The 15,683-nt window shown below is 33.3% G+C and overlaps 1 protein-coding gene across 11 annotated transcripts in view; it reads left to right on the top strand.

Annotated features, from left to right (window-relative positions):
* Nucleotides 1-11,876, top strand: part of LOC143232288 (alpha-tocopherol transfer protein-like) — a 41,338-nt gene extending 29,462 nt beyond the window's left edge. For all 11 annotated transcript variants that reach the window (XM_076467515.1, XM_076467510.1, XM_076467505.1 and 8 more), the window contains 6 exons: nt 1,984-2,143; nt 2,874-2,935; nt 4,874-5,067; nt 7,549-7,659; nt 8,272-8,371; nt 9,244-11,876. In XM_076467515.1, the coding sequence (XP_076323630.1) occupies nt 1,984-2,143; nt 2,874-2,935; nt 4,874-5,067; nt 7,549-7,659; nt 8,272-8,371; nt 9,244-9,398 (782 nt within the window). In that variant the 3' untranslated portion in view covers nt 9,399-11,876. The remainder of the gene's footprint in view (nt 1-1,983; nt 2,144-2,873; nt 2,936-4,873; nt 5,068-7,548; nt 7,660-8,271; nt 8,372-9,243) is intronic.
* Nucleotides 11,877-15,683: the final 3,807 nt, after the last annotated feature.

Here is a 15,683-nt window from a genome sequence, read left to right on the forward strand (position 1 = left end):
GTTATTCTCGATGATTTTATTTCCGAAGTTGGTGTTTACTTAAAGGATTTGTAAAAATAGTTTTAACGTTTGGTCGAACACAAATTTCTCATTTTCCTCTTTTGTGATGATATTATCGTAATCAGTGATTATTTAAAGGTATTGAAGATTTTGTAATTTATGTCGACACAGAAAAGTTTATTGTAAAAGAAAATACGTTTATCATGCTACGACCTTTTAACAGAATTGATAAGGGGTAACTTGTGTTGTTTAATCTGGTGATTCTAGGACACGAACTCACAGAAAGTGACTTCGTGTGTTCATATTCAAAATTTCACCATTCTATAAGTAGAACTGTAGACTAATAATAATATGTGATATAAAGCCATATATTTCGGGTGACATCTAATGATAAAGATGCTTGTATATGTCTTTATATTTCCAAATAGTTCTAAATCTTGAACACTTGTGTCAAAGTTCGAGCTTTCGAAAGTTCTAAATTACACATTCCTGACGTGCAGCCGGTCACGCCACTTCGTGGTGCAATGACATAATCCTTAATCATTGAATTAAAAAATGGTGTCGTGTTCGTCTTTTATAGATCACGAGTTTAGGTAAAACTTTCATCATATTAAGTAAAATAATTCTATAGTAAGCATTCTTACAGATACCACTACAACCCGCAGAAAAAGTACAGAAAAAGAGAAACGTTATGAAACCATCAAAATAATATTCTATATTTTCACAAAATTAAGTTAAAAGATTTACGTCACGAAATTTAAGATCGTAAAGATCAAACCCCTACTGAAAAATCATGTGGAAAACATTGACAATTTTCCCCTATAGCCGAAGATGTCAAGGAACGTTAATAGATGCGTATTTATAGGATACTATTTAACAGGACATTGAACTAGTTGGTTTGGTTTTTGAATTTCGTGCTAGGCTACAAGAGAACTATCTGTGCTGGCCGTCCTTAATTCAGCGGTGTAAGACTACAGGGAAGGTAGCTAGTTATCATCACCCATCGCCAACTCTTTTACCAACGAATAGTGGGATTGACCGTAACATTATAACATCCCCACCGCTGAAAGGGCGAGCATGTTTCGTGTGATAGGGATTCAAACCCGCGACCCTCAGATTACGAGTCGAATGCCTTAACCACCTGGCCATACGGGGCCTAGACGTTGAACTAAGGTCATAATGTTTCAATGCTGGAAACATATATAAGCTGTTTTAAAAGCTGCGAAAATACAGCTGTATTCATTTCACCACCAATATTACATTAGTTTTAAAAGTTTAATTAAAAGCTCACATCTTTTGTCATCCTTTATCTTGCAGGTTCACGATGATTTAACTGGAATTTTGATCTGGCTGATAAGTAACCTTCTTTCCTTCTAAATCTATGCCAGTAGTAACCTTTATTAACAAAATAAGTACATTCACAAAACAAACCCCATGCTGAAAATACAAGATATTCTGGTTCTCTGTTTTTTGTTAAGCACAAAGCTTACACAACGGACTGTCTACAATCTGTTTACTGCAGAAATTCGAGCCCCAAATCTTAGTGTTGTAAGTCTGCAATCTTACCATTGACATGAATAAAACATATTCAACAACTTATTTGATATTTCCTGAACTTACAAGTACTACATCTACATTTTATAAGGTGACGCATTCATGACGTTAGAAAAACACATAGGTTCAAAAAGTCTTGATAGAAAACAATAAAAACCTTAGGGGGTTATTCGGGTTTTTATTCGTTTTATGAGGTACAGTCTTCAGTGTTACATGAGGCCAGTGTGTAAAAATAATTACTACTGTTAAAATATTCAATCAAAAATATTATAATAATGTAAAGATATTTGTTTACATGTACTTTTTATTAGAGGGTTTTAAGTTGTGTGAATTAAACCAATAATAAAATTTCGTAAGCGCGCGACACATCTACACGTGCATTACTAGAAGTCAAAAAAATATATAAATCTCTTTACTGTGTGTTCATAGATCAGCCATTTCTACGACGATTCCTGCATTATCGAAATAATAGCCTACAACAAGCAAAGGAAGTCCTAGAAAAATACTTCAAGGTTCGAACCAGTTTTCCACACTGTTACCAACGGCTAGACATTAAAGATCCAAGTTTATATGACCTTATGTCGAATGGGTAAGTACACAATCAGCTAATAATCTTAAGATTATGCTTTAATATCTACATCATCCAAATGTAGGCACTTTACCGACTTTGTTGCTGTTGTGATGATGTAATTTCTACCTTAGGCAAATTTTAATGAAGCATATTTATATGACGTCCCATCAGATTTTATATACAAAACCTGATAGGTTGTTGACAAGGTACTATTCTGAACACTATCAGTTTCTAAAAATAATTTATATCCAAAGTCTTACTTTAGAAATGTTTCTTTTTTGTAGATTTCCACTTTTTTTTTAAGAACGTTGACTCACAATGGTTTAAATTATAATAATATGTTTCCTTTATCTCAATTATTTTTCATTAACGTCACAAATTCTAAGTATTCCATACTACTTTTTAATTCTTTGTTTTTTAAATTAAATTCTCTTGTTTGCTAGATTATATTTATTTATTATTCTATTATCACAAAGATTTATTACAACTTGAATTTACATAGCTTTTTACAAAATTCTATTCAGTTGATTTCAAGTATAAACAGTTCTAAAAGTTTTTCAGAAAATATTTTTCAGTGAGCTTTTTTCTAAATCATGTTTTTACTTTTTAAAGATGCATCAGTGTTTTCAGAACCTAAGCTGAGTTTTATATTGTCCTAAATCCTAAAGTGTATGGCTGCTCGAAACAAAAGATGTTGTTTTTCTTCTATTTACATCTATTTCAATAATTGAAGGTACTTATGTTTCAGGTATGTTTTCCCACTTCCGGATAAAGACAAAGATGGTCGCACAGTAGTGTTCGGAATTGCAGGTACATTTTGCCATTAATGTATTTTACCTACACTATTTGTCTGCTTGTTAACAGCACAAAGCTACACAATAGGTCATCCGTACTCTGCCCACTACGTGTATCGAAACCCGGTTTCTAGCTCTATTACAAGGAAGAGTGTTTTTTTTTTGTTATCTTGAATGTGAAATATTAATTAACAGAAATTTACTAAAACTGTTTTTACTCGTAATATATCAAATCTTTGGGATTTTAAACAGTTTTAAACTTTTTACTGCTGAAACCTACGAAGAAAAAGAAGACAATTTTTCTTAGAGAAATGTTTTAATACACGTTTTCCTTAACAGTTCAACCCCGTATTGTCTCTAGTAACGAACACATACGTACGATTGGTTTATTTTTGTGTACAAGCACACAGTTACTCAGTGAGCTGTCTGTGTTTGCCCACGTGTATACAAACGGTTTTTATCATACAAGCCATCAAGTTTACAGTTAAGCCACAAGGAACATGGGGGACGAAATTAGTTCTATGGATAACACGTGGAATATTAATTCGAATCTACTTATCCAACAGGTTCAAAAGACTTTGTCCAGAAAATCCCTCCAAACGATATCATATCCCATTATCGGCGTTACATTTCGGCCCGGCATGGCCAAGCGTGTTAAGGCGTGCGACTCGTAATCTGAGGGTCGCTTGTTCGAATCTCCATTGCACCAAACATGTTCGCCCTTTTAACCGTGGGGGCGTTATAATGTGACGGTCAATCCCACTATTCGTTGGTAAAAGAGTAGCCCAAGAGTTGGCGGTGGGTGGTGATGACTAGCTTCCTTACCTCTAGTCTTACACTGCTAAATTAGGGGCGGCTAGCACAGATAGCCCCGAGTAGCTTTGCGCGAAATTCAAAAACCAACCTTTATATATATGTATTAATGACAGTTTTGTAATATTATAGGTTTGAATTTTGATTTCACTGTCAAATAATATTCTCTTACACTGAACTTATTGTTCTGACTTAAAGGGAATTCATTGTATATTGCGAAATTAAAAAACACAAGCATCACATTTTATTTATATTCAAATTAAAAACAAGTGGAGTAGGCAATTGCCTCTCGACTTTCTCTGTATATATAGTTTATTTTTATTGCAGTAACTATATATAGGCGATGTATTAAAGTTTAACTGAGTGACTGCGGCTGCTCTAAACGCACGCGGAATTAACTTTTGCAAGCGGCACACCGAAAATGGCACACTCGCATTTAACTGCCACAGGCGGACCCTACCCTATACGACGAATCAGCAGTGAAAAGTAAAAAACACTGAAACAGATTTTGTCACGAAGATATTCAGCAAGAGCGCAGTATTTCAGGAGGCTTCCTTTTAACTGTCGTCTGCATTCGTTAGCTAGGCTACTTGTATCACATCAACACAGCTTGAGAAATTTTTGTTAGCAATATTTGCGTAAAATTGTTTCTTAAAATTACATATGCAATTTAAATAAATAGTTCCTACTGATATTAATACCATAAAAAAGATCAGTACATAAAATATTAACCTAACATACAAGAAAAGAGTAGATCAACGTATTCACATCACACTGTTTATATTGGATAAAAGTTATCAACTATTGAAACAGTATACATAATTTAAGTAAACATTTTACTGAAACTTTTGATGTACTCCCAAGAACTAAACTGTTCAGGCCCAGCATGACCAGCAAGAGTTGGCGGTAGGTGGTGATGACTAGCTGCCTTCCCTCTAGTTTAAATTAGGGACGGCTAGCGCAGATAGTCTTCATGTAGCTTTGCTCGAAAATTCAAAGCAAACAAAAAATAAGTAAACTTAACTACCAATAAAATACTTTTCAAGATTTGTCCAGTGTGATCAGATATCGATCGCATTTTATCTTGGTCTTTTCTTTAACGGTCCAAACAATTGTACGTATTTTTTATTTTTTTGCACAGGAAACCTTGATCCAAAACGACATTCTCCGAGCGACCTCTTCAGGGCGTTTGTGATAACATTTGAAACGCTTCTAGAAGACGAAGATAACCAACGGAAAGGCTTTACTTATGTGTTTGACCAAACTGACTTCTCTCTCGCTCACTTCACCTTTGTAGGTTTAAGAGAAACTCAACGGCTTCTATCAACAGGAGAAGTATGAATTTTGCAAACACACCTTCATAGAATCTTAACTTACTGAGTAATCACGTTCTATTAAAAAACAAACACAGAAAAAAAAACAGTGGCACAGCAATATATCTGCGGGCTTATATCGTTAGAAACTTGGTTTTCGATACCTGTTGTAGACAGAGCATTGATAGCTCTTTGTGTAGCTTTGTGCTTAGTAACAAACATCTCGTAATATAAAAAGAATGCAAGTGAGGGGCATTAACCGTAATTTTTAGCACCCGTATACGTGAACATTTTATTTAGTTTAATATGAAAATAATATTATTTGGAAAAACATGATACAAGTCAGATTAGTATATTACCAATACAGCAGTGGAAACCAATTCACGTTAATTATTAGAAGTCAGATTACACAAGTATATTACCACCACCGCAGTGGAAATAAGTTCACAGTAGTTATGAGAAGTCACACCACTCACCTTTAAAATTATTTAGTTGATGCGCTAACAAATTAGTTTCCTGATATGTAGCTTTGCCCGTGAATTTTATATTATTAATTCAGAGTGAATGTATGATTTTAATTGTTTTTGTTTGCTTGTTTTTTAAGCGTGAAACTACAAAATGACCTGTCTGCACTGTTACCCACTGTAGTTGGAATCCCAAATTTGGCGCTAACAACCCCCAAGCTTACCGCTAACACTGGGTCACTCAGCATCTTAGTGATTAATTCTTTGCATTCTCTGTACTTTGTTATATGTTATCCTCTCTCGTCAGAGTTGCTAAATTAACATACAAAAAACATTCACGATTAATTATACTTTATACCAAAGGATGCTTTGAATCATTTTGTCAGTAACATGCAAAATTACCCGTCCCAAGGGACAGAAAGGCTTAATCTGCCAATTTAAATTATTTTAAGACTTTAAAGAGGTTGTTTTCCACTCTTGGTTTCATTCACAGTCAATGGTCTGAGCTATTTATAACGCTCACTACAAAAAATAATTGTTCAGCATTTCACCCATGTGAAGAGCCACTCAACAGTAACATACGATAAACCTGTATTTTTATTATTTAAGTTTCGTTACGTTTTTAAATATGAATGATAGTGTGATTGAGTACTAACAGTTTAGTGTAGAATATCCTGGTTGTGAAGTAAAGTATGGCATCATCATCATTCATGTCTGATGTCCCGTCATTCCAAAAAATGTTTGTATGTTTTTGAATTTCGCCCAAAGCTACACGAGAGTTATCTGCACTAACTGTCCCTAATTTAGCAGTGTAAGACTAGAGGGAAGGCAGCTAGTCATCACTACCCACCTCCAACTCTTGGGCTACTCTTTTACCAACGGTGAGATTGAACGTCACATAAAAACGCCCCCACGGTTAAAAGGGCGAACATTTGGTGCAATGGAGATTCGAACACCAACGAATATGTGAGATTGAACGTCACAGTAAAAGAGGGAAGGCGCCCCCTACGGTTAAAAGGGCTGTAACATTATAACTCCCCACAGCATGTTTTGTGTGACGGGGATTCGAACTCGCGACACTCAGATTACGAGTCGAGTGCCTTACCTACTTGGCCATGCTGAGCCTTTCCAAAAGTAAATCTTGAGTTTTGCCTGCGTGCGCATCTTTTCAAACGCAACGCGTGAAGCTTCCGCCGTAAATGGAAGTCAGACAATCTTTCGGACGGACACCACGGTTCGCAATACACAGTATACATGTTTTACAAGAAAAATATGTAGAACAAAACATGCAACATACGTCACAAAGAAAACAAAAAATAAACGCCGATCGAAAATCCAATTTAATTTTAATACATTCACTCGTGCAAGTATTTATAAAAAACTATCAACATTATTAGTTCGTTTTTTTTCATATAATTCAGATCAAGATTGTGAAAACTAGGGTACTTTATATTTTTATCGAATAAATATTTAATCTCATTTCTGTCAGTTATCCAATGTCTCTTTAATTCTAGATCTTACTGTACTATCCTATTTCTAGTGATACTTCACTCGAAAGTGCAAGATTATAGAAGGGTGGAAGGGGGTTCAACTCTCGGACTAGAATATAAAGTTCACAATACGTAAGACTATTTACAATGATGGGTGAAATTCTCTAAGAATATAGTAATAAACATAACATTATTATTTTACAGTAATGAAGGTTATACCGTTCCATTTTCACTAATCGTGTAGGTTAATCATTGTTTATTTTAGTTTCACAAATCAAGTTAATTTTATTATTTATTGCTCCACAAAATGGGTTGTAAAGTTTTGTATTTCACCCTGAGTATTGCAGTAGTCTTGTGAGAGGTGAGGAAAACTATATACATTATTAAATATGTTGGGGTGAGGAAAATCTGTAATGTAGGATAAACTTTTCTTCGTATATTACTGGTTGAAATTATGTTTCTTAGAAACACGGTACAATTAACAACAATAAAATACTGTTTATGTGATTATTTACACAAAATCAAAGTTATATTGTTTCTGTGTTTCAGAAAGCTATGCCGATACGTCACAGAAAAATCCACTGGTTTAACATGCCAACCTGCCTTCTTTTCGTTTATGAACTCTTCAAAAGTCTTATTAAGGATAAGTTCCAGAAGAGGGTATGTAATTCATTTAGGCCACTGTCTGATTTATTCTGCTATCAACAAGTGAGTGCCTACTAATCATTAGTAAATGTAAGTGGTGATGCGAATACAAATAAAAGACTTAAATAAGTTCATTTACAGGTAAACAGACGATAATTCACGGTATTCTCGTTTCCAATTTCTGAATAATCAATTTACTCAGTTTTTGTATCTATAAGTTAGAATTAATAAATCTACTAAGCGTGGCCTTTTTTTCACGGTATCTTGAAACGGTAAATTACTATAATTTGCTCGTTTAATCTCATACAGTGGAGATGTGATGTTTTTAATTCATTAATGTGGAACAAAGTAAAACTGTTACAAAAATTATGCAAACTGAATGAAAGTAGAACACACGAAAGAGTTAATTAAAAATATTACATCATTTCGTGAGTGTTTATTTTATTAATGTTGAAATGTTCTTTTTTATAGAAAACAATAAATAGGAAATGCTCTGAGAAACTATGCAGTTTCAGTTTTCTTTCCCTATCAAGTTCTGTTTTTACTTCCTGACTGTGTTAGAAAAAATAGGAGATCAAAGATTATTGTAAACCACGTAGAGTCTGATTCCTTTTTTTTTACTTTTAGATGGTTGTTCACTGGACATTAGATTCTCTTCAAGAACATATTCCTGTAAAGATTCTCCCAAAGGAATATGGTGGCCAGTTCACTGTCCGAGAACTTGCTGGTAAGGTTATGTGAAATGATGTTCATTGTACTACATTATCACCGTTATGTGAAATGATGTTCATTGTACTACATTATCACCGTTATGTGAAATGATGTTTATTGTACCACGTTATCACCGTTATGTGAAATGATGTTTATTGTACAACATTATCACCGTTATGTGAAATGATGTTTATTGTACCACGTTATCACCGTTATGTGAAATGATGCTTATTGTACCACGTTATCACCGTTATGTGAAATGATGTTTATTGTACTACGTTATCACCAGAAATGTTTTATATCTCTATCTACTTACGTATATCTTACTCATTTACTAAATCATTCTTTAAATTACTATTCCAAATAGTATAAAAAGTGACTAAGAATTATCAGTTACAAATACTTTCTACACTTCATTTTTATTTTTAAACCTAAACAATTTATCAACAAATTCTGTTTTTCGTGTTTAAATTACCTTAGAAAGTACAATAATTAAACAGTATTTCTCTCCTGCACTATCCAGTAGTATAATAGCCACACAGTACAAGCATAACAACAGTACACCAGGTTAAATGCTTTCTTAGCTGCCCAATAAATCAAACGATTTCCTTTATATTTTTATAGCACTGTTCATTAGTGTCCAACACACACGTTTAATTTATAATTCTTTTAAACTATTCAGCTTCAAGCTGATTACCACTTATCTTCTCAAATTGTTATATTTATTTCTTTGTATTATTTTTCAGGTATAAAGAAGTGCTGTTTTTAAATTCAGTATACGTTTTAAGCTTGTGTTACTAGATTTTAAAAAAGTATCTTGTCTTTGTTTTCTAACAATATACTGGTTAAAAATTCTAAAGAAAAGAATATACTCATGTCTTCCTGCAGCTCGGTGGGTAGAAAAATTACAAGAACGAAGAGAACATCTTCTATCACTTGATCACATGTTATATGATGAAACAAAGAAACCCAAGGAAAAGAAAGAGTCTTCAGAATCTATTTTCAGTTTTATTGGAAGACTAACTTGGATGGATGCTTACTGACATACACTATAAATTTAAGAAAGGTTTTTAAAGAAAGAAATTTAAGATTTCTTCATCAATCATTTTGTTAATTATGTTGAGTATAAATGTAACAAGATGTGATACAAACACGTTATGCACTGACACATTTTTTCTCTCTCTTTCAAAAAAAATTAGGAAAGCTATTCAATGGCTATAAAAATACCTATTACAGTAACAGATCCTAATATTAAATACCATATTAAACACTTTTTTAGTAATAACTTACCATTAGTCACATCTAGATGGTAAATGTATCAAGCCATAATGAACTTTATCAGTGACTCAGGTTTCGTGAAAGGCTTTCTTCAAGGAATCTCTTATTAGCAGGTACAAGTGTCAGAAACTGTGGTTACTATTGTGCAAAGACTTAATGAATATTAAAGCCAAAGATGTGTCTCAAGAGTAGCTAATTAAGGTCAAACTGTCAGAAAATATAGCAAGACTAACATGCTATGGTCCTGTTTCACAAAATAAAACTGTAAAAATGATAGATATTACTGTTATTTTGAAACTACATATCATCTCATATAAATACTTTACTTCACAATATCAATCACTTTAAGACAGTAAAGTTTGAAAATGGCTTGAATGGATAAGGGAAAAAAACTTTATTAAAAGAGTAGCATAGTAATTACATTAAACTTGTAATAAAATTTTATTTCTTACTCATTAATCTGAGGACAGAAGTTCACAATGTTATTATGCTACCCAACATTAGTATAGATGTCATTTATCTTTAAAATCCAGTTAATTGATATTAAAACTGAATATGGTTTTCTTGGAAGGCCGAGAGCACAAAATACTCATACTACGATATTGTATAACCAAGAAAACTGAATTTATTGTCAGCCTATAGACAATATCTTTAAATTATTACACATTCAAATCTTATCTGAACTACAAATGTCAAGTTTTTGAAAATTATAAAATGTTTAGTGAACTTTAGTTGGGTTTTAACAAAAATAACAATGGTTTTGGAATGTACCCTTGAGTAATGAGTACTATAAAGTGGTGGTATGAACCTAAGACTTCTTATTTACTGATTTTTATACTTTTTCAAACAATTATCAACACATTTATGAGCCCAGTACACAACATTTACCTAATCAACTTCACTACTTATAAAGTTTTGAAGATGCATTACTTTACTATGTGTGATTTTTTCTTAATAATAATAATGTTCTTTTAAGTTTTAAGCTGGTTCATTTGATACCTCAGCTCTCTAAGATTATGCTACATTTTCCACTATAAGAAAGGCTACATCAGCAGTTCAGCGCAATTTGAACGGGCCAATAAACTTTTTGTAAAGAGCTTACAGGTAGCTAGGGGTATACAGGCCTATACTACACTATATGGCCCATAAAGTACACAAAACATATGTACAACATATGTATGGAGTTTTAAAAGTAAGTTTATAAAAGATATAGTATTTCAATAGTACAAATATTTATTTAGAAACAACTTTGCACCCAATGAATGTTTCTGTGGAACAGTAGTTGAGAACTTTTAGCCCACACTACTATCTATCCTTCAATATAAACCTTTCATAATTTTATATTTCTACTCTGAAAATTAATACCAAATATTTTTTGTTCTTTAACACCAATGTAACAATTTTGCTTCACAACAGTCTCTCAAGATAATGATATTAATCTAAGTAAACAAACAAGAAAATGAACAAGTTTTGTTTCTGTTAATTTGCCATTTGATTTCTAACAAACTGTTAAGCAGTAGTGCTAATGAAATAATTTTTTAAAGTTGTGTAATTAAACCAAAATAAACTTATGCTTTCAATTTTCTATGAAACTATGAATACTTGTTAATTAACACAGGATCTTTCTTTCAACTAAGGATGCATTGTAAAAAACAACAACAAAAAACTGGGATTTATCCAGTTTTGGTTGAAGTTATTACAACCTGCAGTTTAGAAACTGGACAAACATTGGCCAAGTTACGACTGGCCATGCCGTCATTAAATAACTCACAGTAAATGGCAGTATTTACTGATGGGTCTGCTACAAGAGCCTTCTTCTTTGCCCATCAGTTTTTCAGTCCAGATCCCAACATTTAGCCCAACCTTCACAACCAATGATATGAACTTTGGTAGTTTTCAGCACATCGTCATCATTCATCATTATTACCTTGATTATCTGCATGTATGAGATTCCAAGATATTCAACTTGCAACCTGTGCACCCACTGTGGATTCTATCACAATGGAATTTTTGACAGCTCTTGTTGAGACAAGTTTATTTAACAAACTCAAAGTTTCTTTGGTTTCACTCAAAAATAGCTTTCAAGACTTTCCAACAGTATATATGCAATACCTCAAAGAAACAATTATTGTACCTTGCCCTGTGACCCAAAAACACTTCTTTATATATGTTTGGGTTGAGAAAATATTTTACGTAGAGAAGCGAACAACATTCCGACCTTCTTCGATCGTTGTCAGGTTCACAAAGAAAGAGGTTTGAAAAGGGTTGTGTAACTGAGTGTCGGAATGTAGAGGGCGGTGTTAGATGTTTGAATATATAATTTTATTTATTTTATTATATTAATATAGGTATAAAGGTTCCTTTATATTGGTTTATTTTGGGTTTAAGTTGTTGTATAAGTAAGGCTTCTTTAATTTTGCATTTGTTTATGTTTGTTTCTTTATTTAGTATTTGAGTGTTTTCTATGGTTATGTTGTGTTTATTTGACTTGCAGTGTTCGAAAACGTGTGAAGGTGACTTTTTACGTTCTTTGAATCTGGTTTCCATTTTTCTACTTGTTTCTCCAATATAGAAGTCGTGGCAGTTATCACATTATATTTTATAAATAATGTTGGTTTGGTGTTTGTCAATGTAGTTTTCACATAGTATAGACCTCAATTTTTGTGCCTGGTTTTTGAATAAATTTGGTATCAACTGGAATGTCATATTTTGTTACTAGTTTTTGCCAAATATTGGTTATTTTTCTGCTGATGTCGGGAATATATGGTATGCAGCAGTATATGGTTTCATGATTTTTTGATTCATGAGATATATTTACTTTTGTTGGTTGATTTTGCTTTATGTCTAGGTGTGTTTGTATAATGTTTTCTACGGTTTGTGGAGAAAACTTAATGATGTTGATGAAGTATTGTTTTATTTTGTCTAATTCATCGTTAATTTTATCTGGTGAGCATAGTTTTATGGCTGTGGTTATTTGATTTCTTAGTATGTTGAGCTTTTGTTTTATTTCATGTGCTGAGTCCCAAGGAATGTATAGTCCAGTATGGGTGATTTTTCGGTGGATTTCTGTTTTAAATTGTATGTCGGTTCTTGTAATTTTGAGGTTAATAAATGATATTTGATTGCTTTCTTCCTGCTCACATGTGAAATTAATATTGGGATGTATAGAGTTAATGTGATTAAAAAAATTATGTGTGTGTTCTGTAGATCTGAATCCCGCAACCGTGTCCTCTACATATCTGTACCAGTATTGTGGTGGATGTAATGCTGTGTTAATTGCTTGTGTTTAAACTTGTGTCATAAAAATATTGTCTATAATTGGTGATACTGGGTTGCCCATGCTTAGGCCATTTGTTTGTATATAGTTGTGGTTGTTGAACATGAAGTTTGTCTTCATCGTGGCGAATTCTATGAGGGTTGCTAATTGGTTGCTGGGAATGTCTATAGATGGGTTAGGGTCTCGGATACAGAGTTCTAAGGCTATCTTGCAGGCTTCAGTGGTTGGAACTTCTGTAAAGAAGGATATAACATCGAAACTGGCCATTAAGGCTTTGTGATTAAGTTGATTTAGATTAGACTTGAAATTAAAAAAGTCTTTGATGAATGAGCTGGCTGATGTTACATATTTGGAGAATGCCCGTGCTATGTATTTACCAAGATTGTAATTAAACGATTCACATGTGGACATTATTAGTTGTAATGGACAACCTGGTTTGTGAGGTTTGAGGATGCTGTATATTTGGGGTGTGCGTGAGTCGGTTTTACGTAGGTAGGAATAAAGTGTTTGTGAAACTGTGTTAGCTTTTTTCATTTTTAGTAGTATTTTGTTTAGTTGCGTTTAGTGTGTCTTTGTTAGATTTGTGTGTGTTGGTTTAAGTTTGTTAGTGTCTTTATTTTTTGGATGTATTCATTCGTGTTCATTATGACTATAGCATTACCTTCATCTGCTCTTTGAATTTTTATGTTTTTGTCTTGTTTTAGGTTTTTAATAGAATTAATGTCTCTTTTTATAAGATTGTTTTTTAGCTTTCTGTTTTGTGGAATTATGTTGATGGTTTTGTGAGAAAATTCTTTGAAAAAAACGTTTAAGATGTTGTTTTTAGGTGTTTCTGGAAAATATAAATTTTCAAATTTTCCTGGGAAGTTTGGCTGTTGGATGTCAATAAAATTGTCTAAGTTGTCTTCTTTCTGTTGGTTGTTTTCTTGTTTTTGTTTTCGGTTGTTTTCTTGTTTTGTTTTCGGTTGTTTTCTTGTTTTTGTTTTCTGTAGAAAGCATCTTTGTCTCTAGTGGAGTAGAAATATCCTGTGTTAATAAAACCAAAAAGAACTGTGAATCAGTTAGCTTACTGTTTCTACTAAGGTAAGATATATTTTAAGAGATCCTACAAGTATATATAAGAGATACAACAATTACCATATTCAGTATCAATTATTTTTGTTTTTTGTTTTGGATGATGCTTGAAAATATTAGCCAAAATATGCCAAAACAGAAGAATCCTATAAACGAAGCAATGTTTTAAAACTGTAACAAAAATATTACTCTATACCACCGACCTGTTTTGAAGTACGCAGTTTACCATTACATAATAAATAAAAATATACACCTATACCTTATCCAAATTATTTTATTTAAATAATATGTCAACATTACAGTATTTGATTGAAATGAGACAAATATGCATTTCTAATAAAAGGTTTGTTCACAAGGTGTTTTGCTTTGAGTTTTTGTCTCTTTGGTCATTACACTACTGGCCAAAATCTTAAAGCCAATGAACATAAAGAAAAAATATGTTTTGCGTTGTTAGACTCAACCATTTAGTTGAGTAGAGCTTCGAAAGATGAAATTAAGAAAGGTGAAAATAAAATATCAAACTTTTTAGCATTTAATAGGGAAAATGTGAACACTATGACATTAGCCTAAATACTAGCTGGTCAAAAGTTTAAGTCCGTACTGAAACGAAGCGTTAATCGGTAAACACGTAACGAAATTTAGTCATTAACGTTGTCAACATCTCCCACTGACATCTCCTGTGTTACATTGGGTAAAAACATGGCAAAGGGTAAAAGGTTGACAGAGTTTGAACGTGGCAGAATTGTCGAGCTGCAAAAGCAAGGTCTCTTTCAACGTACCATCGCTGGTGAGATTGAGCGTAGTAAAACTGCTGTTGCAAATTTTCTTAAAAGACCCTGAGGGATACGGAACGAGAATTTCGAGTGGTCGGTCCAAGAAAATTTCGCCGATTAAGGCTCTTACGGACGCAGAATGCAGATCAAGAGCAACAAGACGGCATCTACGAGAGAAATGCTTTAAAAACCGTAAACGTCTTTAAAGAACCCGCCACTCCTTTCACACCACGAAACAGCTCGGTTAAACTTTGCTGAAAAGTACCAAACATGGGACGTAGAAAAGTGGACGAAAGTTTTGTTTTCTAATGAGAAAAAATTTAACCTGGATGGTCCAGATGGCTTCGAACGTTACTGGCACGATAAGGATATCCCACCGGAGACATTCTCTACACGACACAGTGGAGGAGGTTCCATCATGATTTGGGGTGCTTTCTCCTTCCATGTAACAACGGAGCTTCAGTTTATACAGGGGCGTCAAACATTATTTCTGTCTTTGTAGACTTTAATGACTAAAATATGTAGTAGGACGTATATAAAAATGTTCAGACAAATAAAATAAACTAACTCAATTCCACTTTTTCAGATCATTAATCAAATAAACCCTTATGCTTTATGTGTTTAAAAAGGCAATAGTGCAGCAGAAACTACACAAAACATCCAAGGTGTTTACGGTGCAGAGCTTCTCAATGAAAGAAGATGTCGAAGATGGTTTCAGAAGTTCAGATCAGGTGACTACAGCTTTAGTGATGCACCATGTTCAGGTCGTCCTGTTAAGCATAATGATGACTTGCTGCTGGCTGCACATAATGAAGCTTGTGCTTTAAGAGTTGAAGAACTGGCACAAAAACTTAATTCAACCCATTTAACAGTTCGCCTCATTTGCAACAGCTTGGAAAGGTGTCAAACTTGGAAAATGGGTCCTC

Source organism: Tachypleus tridentatus, chromosome 11 (genome assembly GCF_004210375.1).
Source record: "Tachypleus tridentatus isolate NWPU-2018 chromosome 11, ASM421037v1, whole genome shotgun sequence".
Classification (NCBI taxonomy): Eukaryota; Metazoa; Arthropoda; class Merostomata; order Xiphosura; family Limulidae; genus Tachypleus; species Tachypleus tridentatus.